The sequence below is a fragment of the Coregonus lavaretus genome (genome assembly GCF_964263955.1).
Source record: "Coregonus lavaretus genome assembly, chromosome: 10".
NCBI lineage: Eukaryota > Metazoa > Chordata > Actinopteri > Salmoniformes > Salmonidae > Coregonus > Coregonus lavaretus.
In genome coordinates, this window is record NC_139997.1 from 56,595,348 (window position 1) to 56,620,244 (window position 24,897).

General features: G+C 43.4%; 1 protein-coding gene across 1 annotated transcript; it reads right to left on the reverse strand.

Annotated features, from left to right (window-relative positions):
* Positions 1-3,757: 3,757 nt before the first annotated feature.
* Positions 3,758-24,634, reverse strand: LOC311136266 (solute carrier family 23 member 1-like). The gene is made up of 15 exons (XM_084170397.1): positions 24,528-24,634; positions 17,823-17,940; positions 17,074-17,235; positions 16,769-16,926; positions 16,575-16,663; positions 16,411-16,478; positions 14,457-14,638; positions 13,115-13,235; positions 10,935-11,091; positions 8,947-9,094; positions 8,665-8,770; positions 5,667-5,796; positions 5,189-5,332; positions 4,881-4,976; positions 3,758-4,620 (listed from the first exon to the last, which is right to left on the reverse strand). Exons 2-15 carry the CDS (start codon positions 17,862-17,864, stop codon positions 4,343-4,345), a joined length of 1,881 nt encoding a protein of 626 aa, XP_084026523.1. The 5' UTR covers positions 17,865-17,940; positions 24,528-24,634; the 3' UTR covers positions 3,758-4,342.
* Positions 24,635-24,897: the final 263 nt, after the last annotated feature.

Consider the following 24,897-nt stretch of genomic DNA (forward strand, 5'->3'; position numbering starts at 1 on the left):
GCCAGCAAGACACCTGGAGATCCAGAACGCTCCCTCAGAAACCCTGTGGAAGCACCTGGCGGCTCCAAGGGGTTCTACAACACAACGGTGAGCCATCCACCATGACCACCAAGTTCTATGAGGCAGACAGAGACCTGGCCTTCAGCAAACACTACTGCCCCCAGGCAGACTACTTGGATGTCTACAACTCCAGCTGTAGGTCCTTGACCCAGCCGTCCACAGTCAGCGACTGGTCAGAAGATGATATCTCCCTTCAGCTGTCCTCGGTTGTCTCAGCTAACATCCAAAGCACAACAGCATGCTCAGAAACTGGCAGCTTCGAATGCATTGATGTGGTTATGGAAAACCAGGGTGAGGTGTACAGAGGGGGAACGAAAACTGTTCCCAAGAGGCAAATCCAACTGAAGAGACGTAACACGGCGGAATCACAAGACAGCGATAAGGGAGAGGTGACAAATGAAGCCCAATGTACACCCAGTACAGCCAGCCACCGCAGGGACGTGTTTATGCGTCAGCACAGCACCCCGGCTGCCTTTCACCAGGAGTCACATGGGATGGAGTCGGAGAACAGGTCAGCTCAGGCCGAGCGAAAGCAGAGGCTCCAGAAGTCGATGTCCCTGGACGAGACCTCCACAAAAACCAAAATGGCCTCATGTATCATCAAGAGTGTCCTGTCAAAGAAGATGCAGTGTGAGCTGAATCTACAAAACTCTGAAGTGAACGAAGGAGCCTTCGCACCTCTAGAGGTCCAGAATAACGGTAAGAACTGTCACCGGAACCCTCTGGCAGCCAAAGAGATCAACACAACTGATATGAGCTCTGCTGATTCACATAGACAGAGTCACTCTATCCAATACCATCAGGTTGCGAGCACTAAAACACACCAAAAGCCACTTTATAAACAGAACTCAATTTATCTTGTGAGCAGCTTTGGAGGGTCTGAGTTTCAGAGCACCAGCACTAAGAGGGCTGAAATAGCCACCACTCTGGAGAGTGAGGAAATAGAAAGGCAAAACCCCAGGGATGGGGTTCTGCCGTACGCTAACCGGAGCCCAGGGGACAGACTATCCTGTGACTCAGCAAAGGGCAAAACGTGGAGCACATGTGCTGGTTCAAGCAGATCTGGAGGCAAACAGGCTCCGGTGAAAAACACACCAGAGGAATGCAACAGGGGGCAAGGGGTCCATAAACAACAGAACCCCCTGCCTAAGGCACTACAGAGGACTGATACACTCTGGGGCAGTGAAGACAGTCAGCAGCCACTAATTCCTGAAGGTGTCTCAGGAAAGGACATAGAGATGGAGGACAGGGGAGAAGTTAAGTTTGTGGGACAGTCTGGGAACATAGGGACACAGGGGATATTTAAAGCCAAGGCCCCAGTACATGTGGTGAGGGATGTGAGGAGGCTGGTGAAAAATACCTACAACCTGTCATTCAAAAATGCAGGGGACACTGTTTTGGAACAAGGGGACAGTTCCCTGTCCTTCTATCAGCAGTCTGCGTATGACCAGGTCAGCCACAGAGAAGCCTGTGGGGTCAGAGCTCCCGGGCCTAATGAAAAGCTGTTTGTGAAGAAAGTGTCCCCGCTGGCACCTCTGAAGGTCATGGATACAGCTTCATTTTACACCACCCCCAAGGGATATGTAACCAAAGCCACAGCTCTCCATGAATCACAAGACAGAATTCCTAACACTGGATTTACAAATATCACACCCCAAAGCCTTGGAAAGCCTATTGGGAAAAGAGGCAGCCAACCCAATATCAACCAGTCTGATAACCTGGGTAGTAGTGCCAGTACATGTTCAAAATACCCAAACAGAGCAGAGACGCTTCGGCAGACCTGGTCTTCAGTGGAGCCCCCCAGTAAGTCTAATCAGCAACGGTGTGAAAGAACAGGCGCCACCAATGAGAAACAGAAATCACCACAAGCAAATGCCACAAATAGTATTACTTTAGTTCCAACATATTACTCATCAGCAGCACACTTGTACCAGCCAGAACAGTATCAGCCCTCAGTTACAACGTGTTCCAGTGCCAAGGATAGCAGCCAAAACCAGGGCCCTCCTCCCAGATCCCAGGGTCAAACTGCACCCGCTTGCACACCTTCCCCTGCCTGTGTACAGCTGAAAACCACTGGGACTCCACAGCCACTGATATCTCCCTTCTTCTACCCACCAAACCCAATGAACTACCAGACAATCCAAACCCACGTTGGAAAGATGAGTTTCATACAGGCCCCTGTCCTGATGCAGCCTCCACCTCAAAACCAGCCAGTCCAACTGCTGAGGGGAGAAAAATGCTCACCCCCACAGCCAGCAGGGAATGGAGAAATCAAAATGCCCTCCCCAGACACACAACAACAGCAGTACCTGTGCAGCACACAGGGTTTCATGGCCCCGTTCAGCACAGAGTACTGGCAGGGCAGTGCAGGCTTAGCATATCCTGAGATGGCTGGAGGTCAGGTTTACGGACAGGGCCCCCGACACATGCTGATGGACCCGGAGACGGGGAGACGATTCTACGTCGACGTTGCCCAACTTCCACCTCAGCCGCAGCGCAAGATGCTGTTCGATCCAGAGACCTGCCAGTACGTGGAAGTGCTGCTGCCACAGCAGACGGTGCCTACTGCAGTCCTGCGCCATACCTTACCACTCGCTGCAATTCCCAGCCATGTACCCTCCCAAGTGCCTCTCTGTTCAGGCTCATCCACAGGAGATGCCTCACACTGGGCCCTAAGACTGCTGCCTACCGGACTGCAACAGCAGAACACTTAACACTACAACAGGACTCTACACTGCACTGTCCAGAGGGTAAGGACTGAGGGTAGGCCGCTCAAGGCTACCCAGCGATGGATCAGAGTGTCTTACATACTGTCAGGTTGAGTAAATCTTGGGTATCAATAATAGTAATGAAAATCAGTGTCTCATCTCTGATTCACCTGAATCTGAAAATTCCTGACAATACCCATTAAGACTACCGGGACTTCACGTTGTCAGATATTTGTGTGAGAGAACAGAGGGCTGCTAAGGTATGCAATGTTTTCCAGAACTAAAATGCATACAGTGTGTTTACCTGTGGTTCTCTGAACCCTCCTCTTCCCTCCCTATTGAAACTGTGTCTTTGTGGGCAGATGCTTGATCATCTCATTTTCTAACATAAACAGTTTTCTTGTGATAATGTTTGCCATGTCTAGTTGTGTAATATAGATAAAACAACACTTTCTTAAAAACACAGATTTTCTTTTCCAAATTTCAAAGGAGAAATTAGATTTTGAGTGGGTGCTATTTTTTACACTGAGTGAATTATTTTGTAAGCTTTTGTTATCTTTTCCATCTCACCATTGTTTACTTGAGGAGAGTGGCCTGAACAAGCCGAGAGGGCAGCTGTCATCAGATTACAAACTCATCGCCAGGGCAGACTGAAATGGGCACTATTGACAGAGGCCCTGGCAGACAAAGGCTCTGGTTGTAATGTGGATGGGAAATTCAATTCAACATCTTTCATCATGTCACGCTGAAATCAATACTGAACAGCCATAAAGATTCTGATCCTGTACTTCCTTGATAGATCAATAGACGCTAGCCTCTTGGTCTGCACCTTTTTTCTTCCAATCTGTGCAGTGTCGTTGTTCCGTCTCTCTCAGCTAATACAGTACAATTACCATGTTGACTTGACTTAGAAGCATGTGGGTTTTCTTTCTTACAGCAGTTTTTTGTCAGATTGTAAATATGTTCATCGACGGCTCTACTCTCACTAATCTGTTTTAACATTTTATTGTATCCCTTAATAATGTAAACAAACATTTTACATAGTCAAAAATAGGAATGTTTTAATATATTACACTTTCATTTTATATCATAACCGTTTTGCATTACCTCAGATTTGCTTGTGTTCAGATCATTAGATGAGATACACTATAATCACTTGTTCATTTTGTACACAATAAAGACTTAATAAAAAAACACTGCTAATGTTGTCTCTGCTTCTTCAGATACAGTCTACATACAAGCATAAGGGTCAGTATGCTTCTGAATATATGGCTCTTTGTTCTTCAGCATAGATCAATCATAAGACGCTGTAAATACGTAGTGGTGAGTATAAAAATGGTGATGGTAGACCAAACCACCAAAATAAATGGTGAGGAATGTGCTCTAATAAATAATATTCCAGTCACAACAATGCATCACCATTAAACAACATCGCCATCATTGTGCATGGTCCTGATTTCCAATTGCAGACCTTGAATTTCTCGATTATATCTGTAAGTGTCCAAAACAATAAATAGCTGTGAAAAACACAGCTCAGTATAAAAATAATATAAAGATGAATCATTGGACTGTTACTATACTTTGGTGCAGGACAAGTTCATTGTTGTGTCCATGCGTACACTCTCAGTCCTCTCTCTTAATTCATCCTCCTTGTTTTCCTGCATGCTGTCCTTCCGTCTGCGCTGCCTGAAGCCTTGGAAGCTGGGGCAGATGGGGAGATAGCGCAGGCAGCTGATCTTCCTGACGCAGCTCATTCCAATAGGGAAGTCGTAAGTAGTATGCATGTTCGCTGAGCTTCCCCCACTGCTCTCATCAGCCTTCCAGTCCAACAGCCCTCTCTCCTTCCTTGTGCCTGTTAACACCACACACACACAAGTGTACATGCACAAAACATACACACACACAATGCCACATAAACAAACATTGGTAGTTACAGGCAACAGTTGCGCTAAATTGAAGGATTGATGTGTCCCATAGTGATATCGTGGTGACACGTAAACAAACACAAAGCAACGGAGCCCTTTGATCCGTGTGTGACGAGGTGACTAGGAGGTTCTGTACATTTGACATCTGTTAATGAGATGAGGTTGCACTCTCACAGAGCATGCATACCTGGGATGGTGTTATCCAGCGCAAACGCCAGAAAGCCTCCAACAAACATCTCAGTGGTTAGGAGCACTGTGAGGATTTGATCCACCTCTGCAACTCCTGAGGAGGGCAATGAAATATTTATTAACAAATGAATGATCCTAATCATTATTCATAACATCAACATAATATCCAGCAGCAAAACCATACTAAACCTGCATACCAGTCTAACTGTACACATACTCTAAACTTTCTAAAGCCCCTCCTACACTTCCTCAGCAGATTATGATGTCTTTTCTTATCAATAAAACCCTTTTAAATGTGCAGCCCACCTGTTTTGATGCAGCCAGGGTGCAAGTCTAGGTAACTGGGCAGCATGAGACCGAAGAACATGGAGAAACCGAGGACAAAGAGATTCCTAGAGGAGTTGAGGTCTACGCTCTGCAGGTTGGACAAGCCCACAGCCGTGATCATACCTGCAGGGCATAGTCAATACAAACAACAGAGGGGTTGAAAAGGTTATTATTGTCATATTTTTGACTGATTATTCGTGTTTCTGGCTAGAAACATAATATGACCCCCCTTCTGAAATAGTGAGCTTTCTGCGATCATACTGCCCCCTGGTGGCTGAGACTGAGACTGAGATGATGCTGTGTGTGGAATCTGTTTTAGTAAGTCACAGACCACAGTGGGAGAAACCCAGAGGTCACCAGAGGTCACCTCGTGTCCTTTCCCCTCGTGTCCTTCTCAAGGGAGGACACGAGGTGACCTCTGGTGATGTATGCAATTGAGATTCTCCCAATGACTCACCGAACAAGGTGCAGAACATGCCACCTAGAATGGGGTCAGGCAGCGATGCGAAGAGGGCAGTGAATTTCCCCACTGTTCCTAACAGGAACATTATGGCTGCACCGTATTGCACCACTCTCCTGCTGCCCACCTGTGTGTAGGGACATAGTACAACATGACTCAATGTGAACTGTGCAACCTCCAGTATCAGTTGCAGTTCATTGATTATTCATCCACACTAGATTAACATACCAGTATATGTAAAGATGAGTAGACCCTTAGTTAATAATTATGTGGAAATAATAACAATTGATTTCCATTGTGGCAAAGGGCTTGCACTAGAGACCATGTTAATAAGCTTTATCTGTTTCAAACAGATACAGTGGCTTGCGAAAGTATTCACTCCCCTTGGCATTTTTCCTATTTTGTTGCCTTACAACCTGGAATTAAAATTGATTTTTGGGGGGTTTGTATCATTTGATTTACACAACATGTCTACCACTTTGAAGATGCAAAATATTTTTTATTGTGAAACAAATAAGAAATAAGACAAATAAACAGAAAACTTGAGCGTGCATAACTATTCCAATGGCTTTTTTCTGGCCACTCTTCCATAAAGCCCAGCTCTGTGGAGTGTACGGCTTAAAGTGGTCCTATGGACAGATACACCAATCTCCGCTGTGGAGCTTTGCAGCTCCTTCAGGGGTGTCTTTGTTGCCTCTCTGATTAATGCCCTCCTTGCCTGGACCATGAGTTTTGGTGGGCGGCCCTCTCTTGGCAGGTTTGTTGTGGTGCCATATTATTTCCATTTTTTAATAATGGATTTAATGGTGCTCCGTGGGATGTTCAAAGTTTCGGATATACACTACCGTTCAAAAGTTTGGGGTCACTTAGATTTTGTCCATTTGTCCATTAAAATAACATCAGATTGATCAGAAATACAGTGTAGACATTGTTAATGTTGTAAATGGCTATTGTAGATGGAAACGGCTGATTTTTTATGGAATATATACATAGGCGTACAGAGGCCCATTATCAGCAACCATCAGTCCTGTGTTCCAATGGCACGTTGTGTTTGCTAATCCAAGTTTATCATTTTAAAAGGCTAATTGATCATTATAAAACCCTTTTGCAATTATGTTAGCACAGCTGAAAACTGTTGTGCTGATTAAAGAAGCAATAAAACTGGCCTTCTTGAGACTAGTTGAGTATCTGGAGCATCAGCAATTGTGGGTTCGATTACAGAATCAAAATGGCAAGAAACAAATAACTTTCTTCTGAAACTTGTCAGTCTATTCTTGTTCTGAGAAATGAAGGCTATTCCATGCGAGAAATTGCCAAGAAACTGAAAATCTTGTACAAGGCTGTGTACTACTCCCTTCACAGAACAGCGCAAACTGGCTCTAACCAGAATAGAAAGAGGAGTGGGAGGTCACGGTGCACAACTGAGCAAGAGGACAAATACATTAGAGTGTCTAGTTTGATAAACAGGAACCTCACAGGTCCTCAACTTGCAGCTTCATTAAATAGTACCCGCAAAACACCAGTCTCAACGTCAACAGTGAAGAGGTGACTCCGGGATGCTGACCTTCTAGGCAGAGTTGCAAAGAAAAAGCCATATCTCAGACTGGCCAATAAAAAGAAAAGATGAAGATGGGCAAAATAACACAAACACTGGACAGAGGAAGATTGGAAAAAAGTTATGGACAGACGAATTGAAGTTTGAGGTGTTTGTATCACAAAGAAGAACATTTGTGAGACGCAGACCAAATGAAAAGATGCTGGAGGAGTGCTTGATGCCATCTGTCAAGCATGGTGGAGGCAATGTGATGGTCTGGGGGTGCTTTGGTGGTGGTAAAGTGGGAGATTTATACAGGGTAAAAGGGATCTTGAAGAAGGAAGGCTATCACTCCATTTTGCAACGCCATGCCATACCCTGTGGACGGCGCTTGATTGGAGCCAATATCCTCCTACAACAGCTCCAAACTATGCAATAACTATTTAGGGAAGAAGCAGTCATCTGGTATTCTGTCTATAATGGAGTGGCCAGCACAGTCACCGGATCTCAACCCTATTGAGCAGTTGTGGGAGCAGCTTGACTGTATGGTACGTAAGAAGCGCCCATCAAGCCAATCCAACTTGTGGGAGGTGCTTCAGGAAGCACGGGGTGAAATCTCTTCAGATTACCTCAACAAATTGACAACTAGAATGCCAGAGGCTATAATTGCTGCAAATGTAGGATTATTTGACGAAAGTAAAGTTTGAAGGACACAATTATTATTTATATTAAAAATCATTATTTCTAACCTTGTCAATTACTACATTTCCTATTCAAACTCATTTCATGTATGTTTTCATGGAAAACAAGGAATTTCTAAGTGACCCCAAACTTTTGAACGGTAGTATATTTTCATAACCCAACCCTGATCTGTACTTCTCCACAACTTTGTCCCTGACCTGTTTGGAGAGCTCCTTGGTCTTCATGGTGCCCCTTGCTTAGTGGTGTTGCAGACTCTGTGGCCTTTCAGAACAGGTGTATATATACTGAGATCATGTGACAGATCATGTGACACTAAGATTGCACACAGGTGGACTTATTTAACTAATTATGTGACTTCTGAAAGTAATTGCTTGCACCAGATCTTATTTAGGGGTTTCATAGCAAAGGGGGTGAATACATATGCACACACCACTTTTCCGTTATTTATTTTTTATAATTTTTTGAAATAAGTTATTTTTTTCATTTCACTTCACCAGTTTGGACTATTTTGGGTATATCCATTACATGAAATCCAAATAAGAATCCATTTAAATTACAGGTTGTAATGCAACAAAATAGGAGAAACGCCAAGGGGGATGAATACTTTTGCAAGGCACTGTACTATTGCTGATTCCAACTTGAACTAGACATAAATACAACATCTGAGATTACATATGTACACTCATGTGTTTTATGTAAATAGATTAAAGACATCATGTCTGAAAACAAACTGGGGAGGGGCTGAGGGGCTAACCTAACCTTAGTGATTCCCAGAACTCCAATGTTGGGACTGGAGGAGGTGGAGCCATTTCCTGTACCCAGCAGTCCTGCTATAATACAGCACACACCCTCTGTGAAGATACCCCTAGTATGGGAAAGACATAACACGAAGGTTAATGAATGATACAGACACATACATACATCAACACAGAGAATAGGGTACTGAAGCTTGACCATAGAGGACTCTCAAACATAGGTTCATGTCAGGGCCTTAGGTCCGTGTCTGAAATCTAGACTCTGGCGTAGAAGACTGATGCTCACCTGTTGATGGCATGGACAGGTGGCGGAGGTGCCCCTGAGAGGCGAGCACAGGCGTAATAGTCCCCGATAGACTCTACAATGCCAGCTAGTGTGGCACTGAACATGCCCAGCACTCCGGCGATGGTCACTGTGGGCAACCCCCACTGACCTTTCAGGGACACACAAACACAACAAGTCGGAATCATTCCCCTACGCAGCAAGATAAGAGGCAATGGCAATGGATGACAACTCAGATCATTTAAACCATTCAAAATGTTATACAGTTGAAGTCAGAAGTTTACATACACTTAAGTTGGAGTCATTAAAACTCATTTTTCAACCACTTCTTGTTAACAAACTATAGTTTTGGCAAGTCGGTTAGGACATCTACTTTGTGCATGACACAAGTAATTCTTCTAACAATTGTTTACAGTCAGATTATTTCACTTATAATTCACTGTATCACAATTCCAGTGGGTCAGAAGTTTACATACACTAAGTTGACTGTGCCTTTAAACAGCTTGGAAAAATCCAGAAAATGATGTCATGGCTTTAGAAGCTTCTGATAGGCTAATTGACATAATTTGAGTCAATTGGAGGTGTACCTGTGGATGTATTTCAAGGTTTACCTTCAAACTCAGTGCCTCTTTGCTTGACATCATGGGAAAATCAAAAGAAATCAGCCAAGACCTCAGAAAAAAAATGGTAGACCTCCACAAGTCTGGTTCATCCTTGGGAGAAACTTCCAAATGCCTGAAGTTACCACGTTCATCTGTACAAACAATAGTACGCAAGTATAAACACCATGGGACCACGCAGCCGTCATACCGCTCAGGAAGGAGACGCGTTCTATCTCCTAGAGATGAACGTACTTTGGTGCGAAAAGTGCAAATCAATCCCAGAACAACAGCAAAGGACCTTGTGAAGATGCTGGAGGAAACAGGTACAAAAGTATCTATATTCACAGTAAAACGAGTCCTATATCGACATAACCTGAAAGGCCGCTCAGCAAGGAAGAAGCCACTGCTCCAAAACCGCCATAAAAAAGCCAGACTACGGTTTGCAACTGCACATGGGGACAAAGATCGTACTTCTTGGTCTGATGAAACAGAAATAGAACTGTTTGGCCATAATGACCATCGTTATGTTTGGAGGAAAAAGGGGGTAGTTTGCAAGCCGAAGAACACCATCCCAACCGTGAAGCACGGGGGTGGCAGCATCATGCTGTGTGGGTGCTTTGCTGCAGGAGGGAATGGTGCACTTCACAATATAGATGGCATCATGAGGAAGGAAAATTATGTGGATATATTGAAGCAACATCTCAAGACATCAGTCAGGAAGTTAAAGCTTGGTTGCAAATGGGTCTTCCAAATGGACAATGACACCAAGCATACTTCCAAAGTTGTGGCAAAATGTCTTAAGGACAATAAAGTCAAGGTATTGGAGTGGCCATCACAAAGCCCTGACCTCAATCCTATAGAAAATGTGTGGGCAGAACTGAAAAAGCGTGTGCGAGCAAGGAGGCCCACAAACCTGACTCAGTTACACAAGCTCTGTCAGGAGGAATGGGCCAAAATTCACCCAACTTATTGTGGGAATCTTGTGGAAGGCTAACCGAAATGTTTGACCCAAGTTAAACAATTTAAAGGCAATGCTACCAAATAATAATTGAGTGTATGTAAACTTCTGACCCACTGGGAATGTGATGAAAGAAATGAAAGCTGAAATAAATTATTCTCTCTACTATTATTCTGACATTTCAAATTTTTTAAATAAAGTGGTGATCCTAACTGACCTACTAGGATTAAATGTCAGGAATTGTGAAAAGCTGAGTTTAAATGTATTTCGCTAAGGTGTATGTAAACTTCCGACTTCAACTGTATAAGGCCATTCTAAAGTTGATCATAAATGGCCAGTGACATCCACTCTCTTAACTTGACCCTTGATCTAGCTCATGTGTCCAAACTGCCACATTGTGAGACACAATGGCGGTAAGGCTGGCCTCTTACAGGGGTAGGGGACGCGGAACCAGGGGGAGAGGGTCATGATGTCACCACGGGCGTCGGTGCGTGCCTTCTGTCCGTACTGGCTGGGGTCACTGGGCAGCACGTCGGTCAGGGTCAGGATGTAACACAGAAGCCACACCAACATGATGGCCATGATGATCTAAACAGAGAAGGGGAACAGCATGACATACAGTGGGGGAAAAAAGTATTTAGTCAGCCACCAATTGTGCAAGTTCTCCCACTTAAAAAGATGAGAGAGGCCTGTAATTTTCATCATAGGTACACGTCAACTATGACAGACAAATTGAGAAAAAAAATCACATTGTAGGATTTTTTATGAATTTATTTGCAAATTATGGTGGAAAATAAGTATTTGGTCACCTACAAACAAGCAAGATTTCTGGCTCTCACAGACCTGTAACTTCTTCTTTAAGAGGCTCCTCTGTCCTCCACTCGTTACCTGTATTAATGGCACCTGTTTGAACTTGTTATCAGTATAAAAGACACCTGTCCACAACCTCAAACAGTCACACTCCAAACTCCACTATGGCCAAGACCAAAGAGCTGTCAAAGGACACCAGAAACAAAATTGTAGACCTGCACCAGGCTGGGAAGACTGAATCTGCAATAGGTAAGCAGCTTGGTTTGAAGAAATCAACTGTGGGAGCAATTATTAGGAAATGGAAGACATACAAGACCACTGATAATCTCCCTCGATCTGGGGCTCCACGCTAGATCTCACCCCGTGGGATCAAAATGATCACAAGAACGGTGAGCAAAAATCCCAGAACCACACGGGGGGACCTAGTGAATGACCTGCAGAGAGCTGGGACCAAAGTAACAAAGCCTACCATCAGTAACACACTACGCCGCCAGGGACTCAAATCCTGCAGTGCCAGACGTGTCCCCCTGCTTAAGCCAGTACATGTCCAGGCCCGTCTGAAGTTTGCTAGAGATCATTTGGATGATCCAGAAGAGGATTGGGAGAATGTCATATGGTCAGATGAAACCAAAATATAACTTTTTGGTAAAAACTCAACTCGTCGTGTTTGGAGGACAAAGAATGCTGAGTTGCATCCAAAGAACACCATACCTACTGTGAAGCATGGGGGTGGAAGCATCATGCTTTGGGGCTGTTTTTCTGCAAAGGGACCAGGACGACTGATCCGTGTAAAGGAAAGAATGAATGGGGACATGTATCGTGAGATTTTGAGTGAAAACCTCCTTCCATCAGCAAGGGCATTGAAGATGAAACGTGGCTGGGTCTTTCAGCATGACAATGATCCCAAACACACCGCCCGAGCAACGAAGGAGTGGCTTCGTAAGAAGCATTTCAAGGTCCTGGAGTGGCCTAGCCAGTCTCCAGATCTCAACCCCATAGAAAATCTTTGGAGGGAGTTGAAAGTCCGTGTTGCCCAGTGACAGCCCCAAAACATCACTGCTCTAGAGGAGATCTGCATGGAGGAATGGGCCAAAATACCAGCAACAGTGTGTGAAAACCTTGTGAAGACTTACAGAAAACGTTTGACCTGTGTCATTGCCAACAAAGGGTATATAACAAAGTATTGAGAAACTTTTGTTATTGACCAAATACTTATTTTCCAACATAATTTGCAAATAAATTCATAAAAAATCCTACAATGTGATTTTCTGGAGAAAAAAATTCTCATTTTGTCTGTCATAGTTGTACCTATGATGAAAATTACAGGCCTCTCTCATCTTTTTAAGTGGGAGAACTTGCACAATTGGTGGCTGACTAAAGACTTTTTTCCCCCACTGTATCATACAACGTAATCATAGAGCTTATTATGTAGACCTATTCTTACAGCCCTTTTCATCAGGAAGCTAATACTTTGCATTAACATTATGGTGAAATTACCCATGGTCTGTGTCTATCTATCACAGTGAGTCATTTCTATAGCCTGGCCTTGACAGTGTCCCCATGACCTGGCTGGCAGCACTGATTAAGGCAGTAACACCGAGGGAAATGCAATATATTCTGCCTAAAATGAGACTTTATTATACCTTTCAAGATTGGGATGACATGATAAGTGCTGTGAATGAATAGCTTGGTGTATTTGATGAATATTAGTTCATGCCCCACATGGGAACATCTGATTAGTATGAATCGGAGGACTTTTTAACATCCCTGTGAGACAAATGTGTGGTTTGTTGGTTCTAACCGGGAACATCTTAAAGATCTGGAACCTGACGGTGCTGAAGCCTTTCTTCCTGTTGTAGGTGAGGAGAGGGAAAGACCAGTTCCTCAGGTACTGAGCAAACAGCACAATGAGGAAGATGCACCTGGGGAGAGACAGAGGATCAGTTAGGCAGTGATATAGCTACAACATAACCCAATCAAAGACATCAAACAGGGAAAAGGTCATTAACCCTTTACACTTGTGGGAATTGCCTATATGGATAAGGCTAAAATGAAATGTTTCTTACAGAATAAATATGAAATGCATAACCATGGTAGCAATTGAAAGGGAACAGTTTGGAGATAATGGGAAAATTATTAGACCAAAGGTGAGACAAGCACACTCGTTAGGAACACAACCCTGCAATCACACAATTACTGTTGTTTACGTGATCCAAAACCGGTCCATTATACATCCCAATCTGGGTCAGGTGGGCATGATTTGAAAGCTTGTTCTATTGCAAACATGACTAGCTAAGTTATAAAATACGATCTTACAGTATTAGGCGTTCACAAGGCAATTCAGAGAAACAGATCGTAATTTTGCTGTGCATTGAAAGGAGCCATGAGTGCATTCAGGTGTGTGTGTGCCGCGGCTAATCTTCTTCACAATAAACAAACATAGGCTCATTCTGTTCAGAACAACCCAGGGTATGACGCCAGGGTACATCAAGCACAGTGATCATAAACGTTGACACTGTACTTTATAAGACATGAGTTTTATGATTTGGAAATGTGAAGTGCACATTTGGACTCACAGCTTTTATGACATCAAAGCGGTATCTATTATAACCCTCAACGTCTTATCTTTCAAAATACATACACTCATCTTAATGTACAGCATTTCCCTCACTCAGACAACAAAAAATTTGCAAATGTTGCCCAATTACCGGGAAGTGCTGGGAAGCGTAGAGCCAGAGCTCTGACGTCATGTACAGCACATTACTGTGCAGCCACTGTGTTCCAATTTAGGCGTTTATCAGTGCCCAAATCTGCATTTTCAACCTGTATATGGGTACGAGTGTGAAGGGCTACGTTAATAGTATGTGATTAAATTCAATAGCTTCAATGACCTTGGATTTAAAACAATAAAGAGTCACAAGTCCTAGTCGAAGTAATCAATTTCTACTATAGAAGCGAGGAACAGAGGTAAGAAAAACATGCCTTAGGCCTAGAGAGTAATACAACTCAGAAAACATTGTTGGATCTCAAGTGTACGCATGAGTGAAGAGGATCAGATGGAAAGAGCAGAGGGAAATCAGGTAGGAGGATACATTACAGAGAAGGAGTGAATTCAATAGACAGAGGATGAATTGTGCTCTTACAGTGCTGAGAGGCCCCAGTGAGAGCCGGCTCTGTCCCCAGCGGTCTGGAAGACAGACAGGCCGATGAGGGACACGGTGGGGGTGACGGTCAAGGGCCCAATGTAGTCCAGCAGGATACCAGGGAGACCCACCAGCCCGATAACCACCTCCACGGCACTGGATGCTATGATGGCACCCTGGATCTACAGCGGAGAGAGACCGACTGTTATTATCATTAGATATGTCAAATCAAATCAAATGTTATTTGTCACATGCTTCATAAACAACAAGTGTAGGCTAACAGTGAAATGCTTACTTACGGGTCCTTTTCCAACAATGCAGAGTTAAAGATAAAAAATTAAATAAAAATAGAAATAGTGACACAAGGAATAAATACACAGAATTAATAAATAACAATAACTAGTAAAAGTAACATGGCTACAGTGCGTGGAAAGTATTTAGACCCCTTGACATTTTAGACATTTTGTTACGTTACAGCCTTATTCTAAAATGGATTCAATTGTTTTTTCCCCTCATCAATCTACACACAATACCTCATAATGACAAAGTAAAAACAGGTTTTTATACATTTTTGCAAATGTATAAACCACCCCCCCCGGAAATATGATATTTACATATGTATTCAGAACCTTTACTCAGTATTTTGTTGAAGCACCTTTGGCAGCGATTACAGACTTGAGTCTAATTGGGTTACAAGCTTGGCATACCTGTATTTGGGGAGTACCTGTATTCAGGTTGGATGGGGAGCATTGCTGCACAGCTATTTTCAGGTCTCTCCAGAGATGTTCGATCGGGTTCAAGTCCGGGCTCTTGCTGAGCCTCTCAAGGACATTCAGAGACTTGTCCCGAAACCACTCCTGCGTTGTCTTGGCTATGTGCTTAGGGTTGTTGTCCTGATGTCCTGAGCACTCTGGAGCAGGTTTTCATCAAGGATCTCTCTGTACTTTGATTGGTGGAGTGCTGCAGAGATGGTTGTCCTTCTGGAAGGTTCTCCCATCTCCACAGAGAACTCTGGAGCTCTGTCAGACTGACCATCGAGTTCTTGGTCACCTCACTGACCAAGGCCCTTCTCCCCCGATTGCTCAGTTTTTCCAGGCGGCCAGCTCTTAGAAGATTCTTGGTGGTTCCAAACTTCTTCCATTTAAGAATGATGGAGGCCACTGTGTTCTTGGGGACCTTCAATACTGCAGACATTTTTTGGTCCCCTTCCCCAGATCTGTGCCTGGACACAATCCTGTCTCGGAGCTCTACGGAAAATTCCTTTGACCTCATGGCTTGGTTTTTGCTCTGACATGTACTGTCAACTGTGGGACCTTATATAGACAGGTGTGTGCCTTTCCAAATCATGTCCAATCAATTGAATATACCACAGGTGGACTCCAATCAAGTTGTAGAAACATCTCAAGGATGATCAATGGAAACAGGATGCACCTGAGCTCAATTTCGAGTCTCATAGCAAAGGGTCTGAATACTTATGTAAATAAGGTATTTCGGTTTTTAATTTTTTATAACTTTGCAAAGATTTCTAAAAACCTGTTTTCACTTTGTCATTATGGGGTATTGTGTGTAGATTGATAATGATTTTTATTTATTTAATACATTTTAGAATAAAGCAGTAACGTAACAAAATTTGGAAAAAGTCAAGGGGTCTGAATACTTTCCGAATGCACTGTATATACTGGGAGCATCAGTACCGAGTTGATGTGCAGGGCTACGAGGTAATTGAGGTAGCTATGTACATATAGGTAGGGGTAAAGTGACTAGGCAACAGAATAGATCATTGACAGTAGCAGCAGCCTATGTGGAGGACCACCATGCGACCTGACCAGGAAAAACGATGGATCCTAGTTAGGTCTACATGATGTCTCAGATAATGTCAATCAAAGTGAGAGATGCTATAGTTCAGAAGGATGGACCACAAGATGGAGGCCCACTGACAAGAAGCAGGAAGTACCTCTCTCATCCTTGGGTGCCAGATGTGGGAGGTGTTCAGAGGAAGACTCCAGTCCCCATAGATCTCCTCTGTGGAAAGACAGACAGACACAACAGCCCATTAGTGAGGTTCTGTCTGTGACTGGGCCCTATTCTTTTCACACAGGTTGGGATTGAGGGACGCACCTTCAGAGGGACATTTCCATCTATCAAGCCCTAGGATGGCTTGAGCAGGGATGAGGAAAGCAAAAGCACTGGCCTGGAAAAGAGGTAACCTACAAATCGAAGATGAAACACGGGTGCATGATAAGCATTAGCCGACATACACATGTACACACATGCACACACACACACACACACACACACACACACACACACACCTGACTCCAAAGGTGGTTTGTATAAGCGTGGTGATTCCCACGCAGGTGAAGATGGTTCCCACCAGCTGACTGACTGTGTACTGGTCCTTTCCCACACACATGGCCTCCGCTAGCAGGAAGGGCACAGCAATGGTCCCGCTAAAACACGTCAGGTAGTGCTGCGATCAAAGACGAAGAAAGAAAGAGAGTGGGGCGAGAGACATATGGGAAAAGAGAGCACACAAAAGAGCAAGAGGAAGGTGGAGTCTATTGATGAAACCATTCATGAAAACAAGGTGTGTGTGAAAGAAAGTGTATGTGTGTACCTGGAGGCCCAGTAGAATGCAGAGGTACCAAGGCGGGACATCCTCTATGGTGTAGATCATGTCAAAGCCTGGCTGCTGTTTCTGCTGCTGCTCCTCTGCAGCCAGTTTCCCCCCCTCAGCACCCTGCTCCTGTTCCTCTGTCTGACTCTGGACATCATGAGTCTGAGGGAGACATTCACACATCTAAACTGATTTTGGATTGGGTTGGCAACTTGGCATACACAAATCTTGAACGCAGAGAGACGTGTTCAACCACTGGGAATAATCGATGACAAAGGCTCTCATACACCATGGAAGTAAAACACAATTCAGTGTATCCACATTTGTTTGTTTGTGTCCATGAGGTATTGTGTCTGCCCCGTGTCAATAGCCACAAATACCCTGCAAAAGCGTTGTTTCAGATATCAATCCAGAACCTCCACAAGTTCAGTTGTTAGTCAGTCAGACATCATGGCAGTAAGGACCCTAGTCTGAGCATGGTAAACAGTTTTTCCCACAGGGTCATTTCACCCCAAAAGTAAACAGAAACACTGTGGGAATATAATGAAGTAACAGGATAACCGAACAAGCTCAACTTTACACTTGACAGAAAGAAAACCATAGCACACCACACATGACCTACACACCACACGTGAACTCAATCATCCCATAATCATGATCTTGTCAGGCCAGATAATGTATACTTACAAACATTAACAACAAAACTTAACGCATCAATGTATTGAAATGCTAGTAAATTAAGAGTTTACCTTGTGGTCTGGTTGTGTCTCTGTGTGCTGCATCTGCTTCATCAGGTCCTTGTGATGGATTGTTGGGTAAGGGTGCTTCTCTCTGTGCTCTCTCACCTCAACACGTGTGACCTCAGCCCTATACAGGAGAAGTGCAGCCCATTTTATGGGGATAGAGGGGACCAGATTAGCCAGGTTAATAATCTGCCCCAGAGGCGGACTTTACCCACTGGTGCTGATCAAGAGGCTGAGACTGTAAACCTAAAGGTAAAGGACCCAGGGGTCAAGAAGACACTTCTTGGAATGAGAGCTAGTGTGCTAGAATCAGGATAGCTATCAGAAAAAACTACATCGGAAGGGTTACATTTGTAGTTATAGATATATTTACATGTACATTTACGTCATTTAGCAGGCGCTCTTATCCAGAGCGACTTACAAATTGCTGCATTCACCTTATGATAGCCAGTGGGACAACCACTTTACACATAACATTTTTTTTTTATCTTGAATTTTTGAATTTTTGATTTCTAGAGTATATTTTGAATTTTCATTTGTTTTATATATATATAAAAAAAAGTAATATATATTTATTATTATTATTATTATTATTATTATTTTATATTTTGTGGGGGTGGGGTAGGGGGGGGGTAGAAGGATTACTTTTATACTATCCCAGGTATTCCTTAAAGAGGTAGGGTTTCAAGTGTCTCCGGAAAGTGGTCAGTGACTCCGCTGTCCTGGCGTCGTGAGGGAGCTTGTTCTACCATTGGGGTGCCAGAGCAGCAAACAGTTTTGACTGGGCTGAGCGGGAACTGTGCTTCCGCAGAGGTAGGGGGACCAGCAGGCCAGAGGTGGAAGAACGCAATGCCCTCGTTTGGGTATAGGGACTGATCAGAGCCTGAAGGTAAGGAGGTGCCGTTCCCCTTACAGCTGCGTAGGCAAGCACCATGGTCTTGTAGCAGATGCGAGCTTCAACTGGAAACCAGTTGAGTGTGCGGAGGAGCGGGGTGACGTGAGAGAACTTGGGAAGGTTGAACACCAGACGGGCTGCAGCGTTCTGGATGAGTTTTAGGGGTTTAATGGCACAGGCAGGGAGCCCAGCCAACAGCGAGTTGCAGTAATCCATACGGGAGATGACAAGTGCCTGGATTAGGACCTGTGCCGCTTCCTGTGTAAGGTAGGGTCGTACTCTTTGAATGTTGTAGAGCATAAACCTACAGGATCGGGTCACCGCTTTGATGTTAGCGGAGAACGACAGGGTGTTGTCCAGGGTCACGCCAAGGTTCTTTGCACTCTGGGAGGAGGACACAACGGAGTTGTCAACCGTGATGGCGAGATCATGGAGCGGGCAGTCCTTCCCCGAGAGGAAGAGCAGCTCCGTCTTGCCGAGGTTCAGCTTGAGGTGGTGATCCGACATCCACACTGATATGTCTGCGAGACATGCAGAGATGTGATTCGCCACCTGGTTATCAGAAGGGGGAAAGGAGAAGATTAATTGTGTGTCGTCTGCGTAGCAATGATAGGAGAGACCATGTGAGGATATGACAGAGCCAAGTGACTTGGTGTATAGAGAGAATGGGAGAGGGCCTAGAACTGAGCCCTGGGGAACACCAGTAGTGAGAGCACGTGGTGCGGAGACAGATTCTCACCACGCCACCTGGTAGGAGCGACCTGTCAGGTAGGACACAATCCAAGAGTGAGCCGCGCCGGAGATGCCCAACTCAGAGAGGGTGGAGAGGAGGATCTGATGGTTCACAGTATCAAAGGCAGCAGATAGGTCTAGAAGGATGAGAGCAGAGGAGAAAGAGTTAGCTTTAGCAGTGCGGAGAGCCTCCGTGACACAGAGAAGAGCAGTCTCAGTTGAATGACTAGTCTTGAAACCTGACTGGTTTGGATCAAGAAGGTCATTCTGAGAGAGATAGCAGGAGAGTTGGCTATAGACGACACGCTCAAGAGTTTTGGAGAGAAAAGAAAGAAGGGATACTGGTCTGTAGTTGTTGACATCAGAGGGATCAAGTGTAGGTTTTTTGAGGAGGGGTGCAACTCTCGCTTTCTTGAAGATGGAAGGGACATAGCCAGCGGACAAGGATGAATTGATGAGCGAGGAGATATGTGACCAATTGTGCATTTAATTTTATCAGAAGAGGTTGTGATGGCATCTAGGCCAGCCATATTAAATAGGCGGACAGTGGTCCGGATCTGGACCCAGAACAGGGTCAATATGGACTGCGGGTCCCAACTAAAGTCAATAAATGAATATACACTACCAGTCAAAAGTTTGGACACACCTACTCATTCAAGGGTTTTTCTTTATTTTTTCTATTTTTTACATTGTAGAATAATAGTGAAGACATCAAAACTATCAAATAACACATATGGAATCATGTAGTAACCAAAAAAGTGTTAAACAAATCTAAATATATTATATATTTGAGATTCTTCAAATAGTCACTCTTTGCCTTGATGACAGCTTTGCACACTCTTGGCATTCTCTCAACCAGCTTCATGAGGTACTCACCTGGAATGAATTTCAATTAACAGGTCAGCCTTCTTAATATGTGTGAGCCAATCAGTTGTGTTGTGACAAGGTAGGGGAGGTATACAGGAGATAGCCCTATTTAGTAAAAGACCAAGTCCATATTATGGCAAGAACAGCTCAAATAAGCAAAGAGAAATGACCAAAGAGAAAGTCCATCATTACTTTAAGACATGAAGGTCAGTCAATACAGAAAATGTCAAGAACTTTGAAAGTTTCTTCAAGTGCAGTCGCAAAAACCATCAAGCGCTATGATGAAACTGGCTCTCATGAGGACCGCCACAGGAATGGAAGACCCAGAGTTACCTCTGCTGCTGAGGATAAGTTAATTAGAGTTATCAGCCTCAGAAATTGCCGCCCAAATAAATGCTTCACAGAGTTCAAGTAACAGACACATCTCAACATCAACTGTTCAGATGGGACTTTGTGAATCAGGCCTTCATGGTCGGATTGCTGCAAAGAAACCACTACTAAAGGACACCAATAAGAAAAGACTTGCTTGTGCCAAGAAACACAAGTCTTTGTGAGACGCGGTGTGGGTGAACGAATGAACTCTGCATGTGTAGTTCCCACCGTAAAGCATGGAGGAGGAGGTGTGATGGTGCTTTGCTGGTGACACTGTCAGTGATTTATTTAGAATTCAAGGCACACTTAACCAGCATGGCTACCACATCATTCTGCAGCGATACGACATCCCATCTGGTTTGGGCTTAATGGGACTATAATTTTTTTTCAACAGGACAATGACCCAACACAGCTCCAGGCTGTGTAAGGACTATTTTACCAAGAAGCAGAGTGATGGAGTGCTGCATCAGATGACCTGGCCTCCACAATCCCCCGACATCAACCCAGTTGAGATGGTTTGAGATGAGTCGGACGGCAGACTGAAGGAAAAGCAGCCAACAAGTGCTCAGCATATGTTGGAACTCCTTCAAGACTGTTGGAAAAGCATTCCAGGTGAAGCTGGTTGAGAGAATGCCAAGAGTGTGCAAAGCTGTCATCAAGGCAAAGGGTGGCTATTTGAAGAATCTCAAACATAAAATACAGTTGAAGTCGGAAGTTTACATACACTTATGTTGGAGTCATTAAAACTTGTTTTTCAACCACTCCACAAATGTCTTGTTAACAAACTATAGTTTTGGCAAGTCGGTTAGGACATCTACTTTGTGCATGACACAAGTAATTCTTCTAACAATTGTTTACAGACAGATTATTTCACTTATAATTCACTGTATCACAATTCCAGTGGGTCAGAAGTTTACATACACTAAGTTGACTGTGCCTTTAAACAGCTTGGAAAATTCCAGAAAATGATGTCATGGCTTTAGAAGCTTCTGATAGGCTAATTGACATCATTTGAGTCAATTGGAGGTGTACCTGTGGATGTATTTCGAGGCCTACCTTCAAACTTGCTTGACATCATGGGAAAATCAAAAGAAATCAGCCAAGACCTCAGAAAAAAAATGGTAGACCTCCACAAGTCTGGTTCATCCTTGGGAGCAATTACCAAACGCCTGAAGGTACCACGTTCATCTGTACAAACAATAGTACGCAAGTATAAACACCATGGGACCATGCAGCCGTCATACCGCTCAGGAAGGAGACGCGTTCTGTCTCCTAGAGATGAACATACTTTGGTGCGAAAAGTGCAAATCAATCCCAGAACAATGGCAAAGGACCTTGTGAAGATGCTGGAGGAAACAGGTACAAAAGTATCTATATCCACAGTAAAACAAGTCCTATATCGACATAACCTGAAAGGGCGCTCAGCAAGGAAGAAGCCACTGCTCCAAAACCGCCATAAAAAAGCCAGACTACAGTTTGCAACTGCACATGGGGACAAAGATCGTACTTCCTGGTCTGATGAAACAGAAATAGAACTGTTTGGCCATAATGACCATCGTTATGTTTGGAGGAAAAAGGGGGTAGCTTGCAAGCCGAAGAGTCAAGGTATTGGAGTGGCCATCACAAAGCCATGACCTCAATCCTATAGAACATTTGTGGGCAGAACTGAAAAAGCGTGTGTGAGCAAGGAGGCCTACAGACCTGACTCAGTTACACAAGCTCTGTCAGGAGGAATGGGCCAAAATTCACCCAACTTATTGTGGGAAGCTTGTGGAAGGCTACCTAAAATGTTTGACCCAAGTTAAACAATTTAAAGGCAATGCTACCAAATACTAATTGAGTGTATGTAAACTTCACACCCACTGGGAATGTGATGAAAGAAATAAAAGCTTAAATAAATCATTCTCTCTACTATTATTCTGACATTTCACATTCTTAAAATAAAGTGGTGATCCTAACTGACCTAAGACAGGGAATTCTTACTAGGATTAAATGTCAGGAATTGTGAAAAACTGAGTTTAAATGTATTTAGCTAAGGAGTATGTAAACTTCCGACTTCAACTGTATATTTAGATGTGTTTAACACTTTTTTGGTTACTACATGATTCCATGTGTGTTATTTCATAGTTTTGATGTCTTCACTATTATTCTACAATGTAGAAAATAGTCCAAATAAAGAAAAACCCTTGAATGAGTAGGTGTGTCCAAACTTTTGATTGGTACTGTATGTTACGTAAAAAATCTGGCTTTTAACATACTGCTGTTGAGAATTGTAATAGTGGAATGCGCAACGTGCAGTTTTCCTCTCGTCATTTCATTCACTGACAGACCTGTCAGAAATGTCCAGTTGATCAACTAGCCCATGCTAGCTAGGTAGGTAAATAACCAGCTATCTAAATATTGTAGTTATCATGGCCAGATTACATGCCCAGGGCCCTCTACCTGTTTTTTTTTTGACTGTCTATGGCCTCGACACCCAGGGGGACCCCATTGATTTTGAGTCCCTCAGGTATCATGAACACACAAAAGACAGGGCAAAATGCGTAGAATTGCAGAAAATGAGCTTTAAAACTGCAAAATGTTCTCTCCGCCAACAAAAGTTTGGGGTCGCATGGGGTGAACGGTGAGGGTTTGTTACTATGGTGAAAAATTACAATATCCATTTGGACCTTTGCAACCTAAAAAAATGTGTGTGACCGGACATTCTCAAATAGTATTGGAGTACCCCTGATCTAGGCTTTGTCCTTGAGTGTTGCTGTCATTGATGTTATAACTGTTTACACAAAGGTGTTAAGAAAAAAATTAAATGACCGCATGGACTACATACAAGTAGACTGCCATAGTCTCATTTGATGTAATAATGAGCAGTGATGTAAAATACTTGAAAGTACTACTTAAGTCATTTTTTAGGGTATCTGTACTTTACTATTTATATTTTTCACAACTTTTATTTCACTACATTCCTAAAGAATATTATGTACTTTTTACTCCATACATTTTCCCTGACACCGAAAAGTACTTGTTACATTTTGAATGCTTAGCAGGACAGGAAAATTGTCCAATTCACGCACTTATCAAGAGAACATCCCTGGTCATCCCTACTGCCTCTGATCCGGCACTCACTAAACATAAATGCTTCGCTTGTAAATTATGTCTGCATGTTGTAGTGTGACCCTTGCTATCCATACATTAAAAAAACAGATAATTGTACCGTCTGGTTTGCTTAACATAAGCAATTTGAAATGATTTATACTTTTAATACTTAAGTACATTTTTGCAATTACATTTACTTTTGATACTTAAGTACATTTAAAACCAAATACTTTGACTTTTACTCAAGTAGTATTTTACTGGGTGACTTTCACTTGAGTAATTAATATGGAATATAATATAATAATATAATATGCCATTTAGCAGATGCTTTTATCCAAAGCGACTTACAGTCATGTGTGCATACATTTTTACATATGGGTGGTCCTGGGGATCAAACCCACTACCCTGGCGTTACAAGCGCCATGCTCTACCAGCTGAGCTACAGAGGACCACCAATCTTTACTTTTACTCAATTATGACAATTGGGTACTTTTTCCACCACTGATAATGAGATCTTATAAGGAAGACTGATGTATAAAATCCAGAATGCTTAACTCCTTCCAGTATGTGGGTGAAGGGGGGTGGGGGGGGTTCAAAAAACAGACATTCTGGAAAATAACCACCTGGCAACAAATGAATGGACTTTTATTTATTTTTACTACACAAACTCTCATGACTCATACCAACCACAAGAGGTCGAGACACCAAGGCATGACTTCATATTCTATAATAGAGTAAGGGCTTAATCATACCGCACATTGCTGTATCCATTGCCTTGCTGCGTCTTATCGAAAAGGTAAAGTATCCCTTGATCTTGATTGGAATGTACAATCCAGAGACACAGCTATGCATTTCATCCTCTAAAAATCATGATTTTACTCAAGAAGACACACCCGGCCTTGTGCATCACACACACCTTCACAAACAGAGACACACATGCACACGTTGCTCATACAAGTGTACGGACCCACTAGACTGGCTTGACACAGGAAGGACTGTCTGGAGGAAGTCAAAGGGTAAATCTGGAGCAGACCTTGCCAATACGGAGGTCATGACCCTTAGTAGGACATCGCCTACAGACAGACGGACACACAATCAGTGAGTGATACAGAGTGGGGTGGT

Excerpts from the sequence above, each read along its gene's own strand:
- LOC311136266 (XM_084170397.1), bottom strand. The coding sequence starts at position 17,864 with ATGAAGCAGATGCAGCACACAGAGACACAACCAGACCACAAG. Across the intron at positions 14,639-16,410 it reads GGCACCCAAGGATGAGAGAG|ATCCAGGGTGCCATCATAGC; the intron begins GTACTTCCTGCT and ends TCTCCGCTGTAG. Across the intron at positions 4,621-4,880 it reads GCTGGATAACACCATCCCAG|GCACAAGGAAGGAGAGAGGG; the intron begins GTATGCATGCTC and ends TGGTGTTAACAG.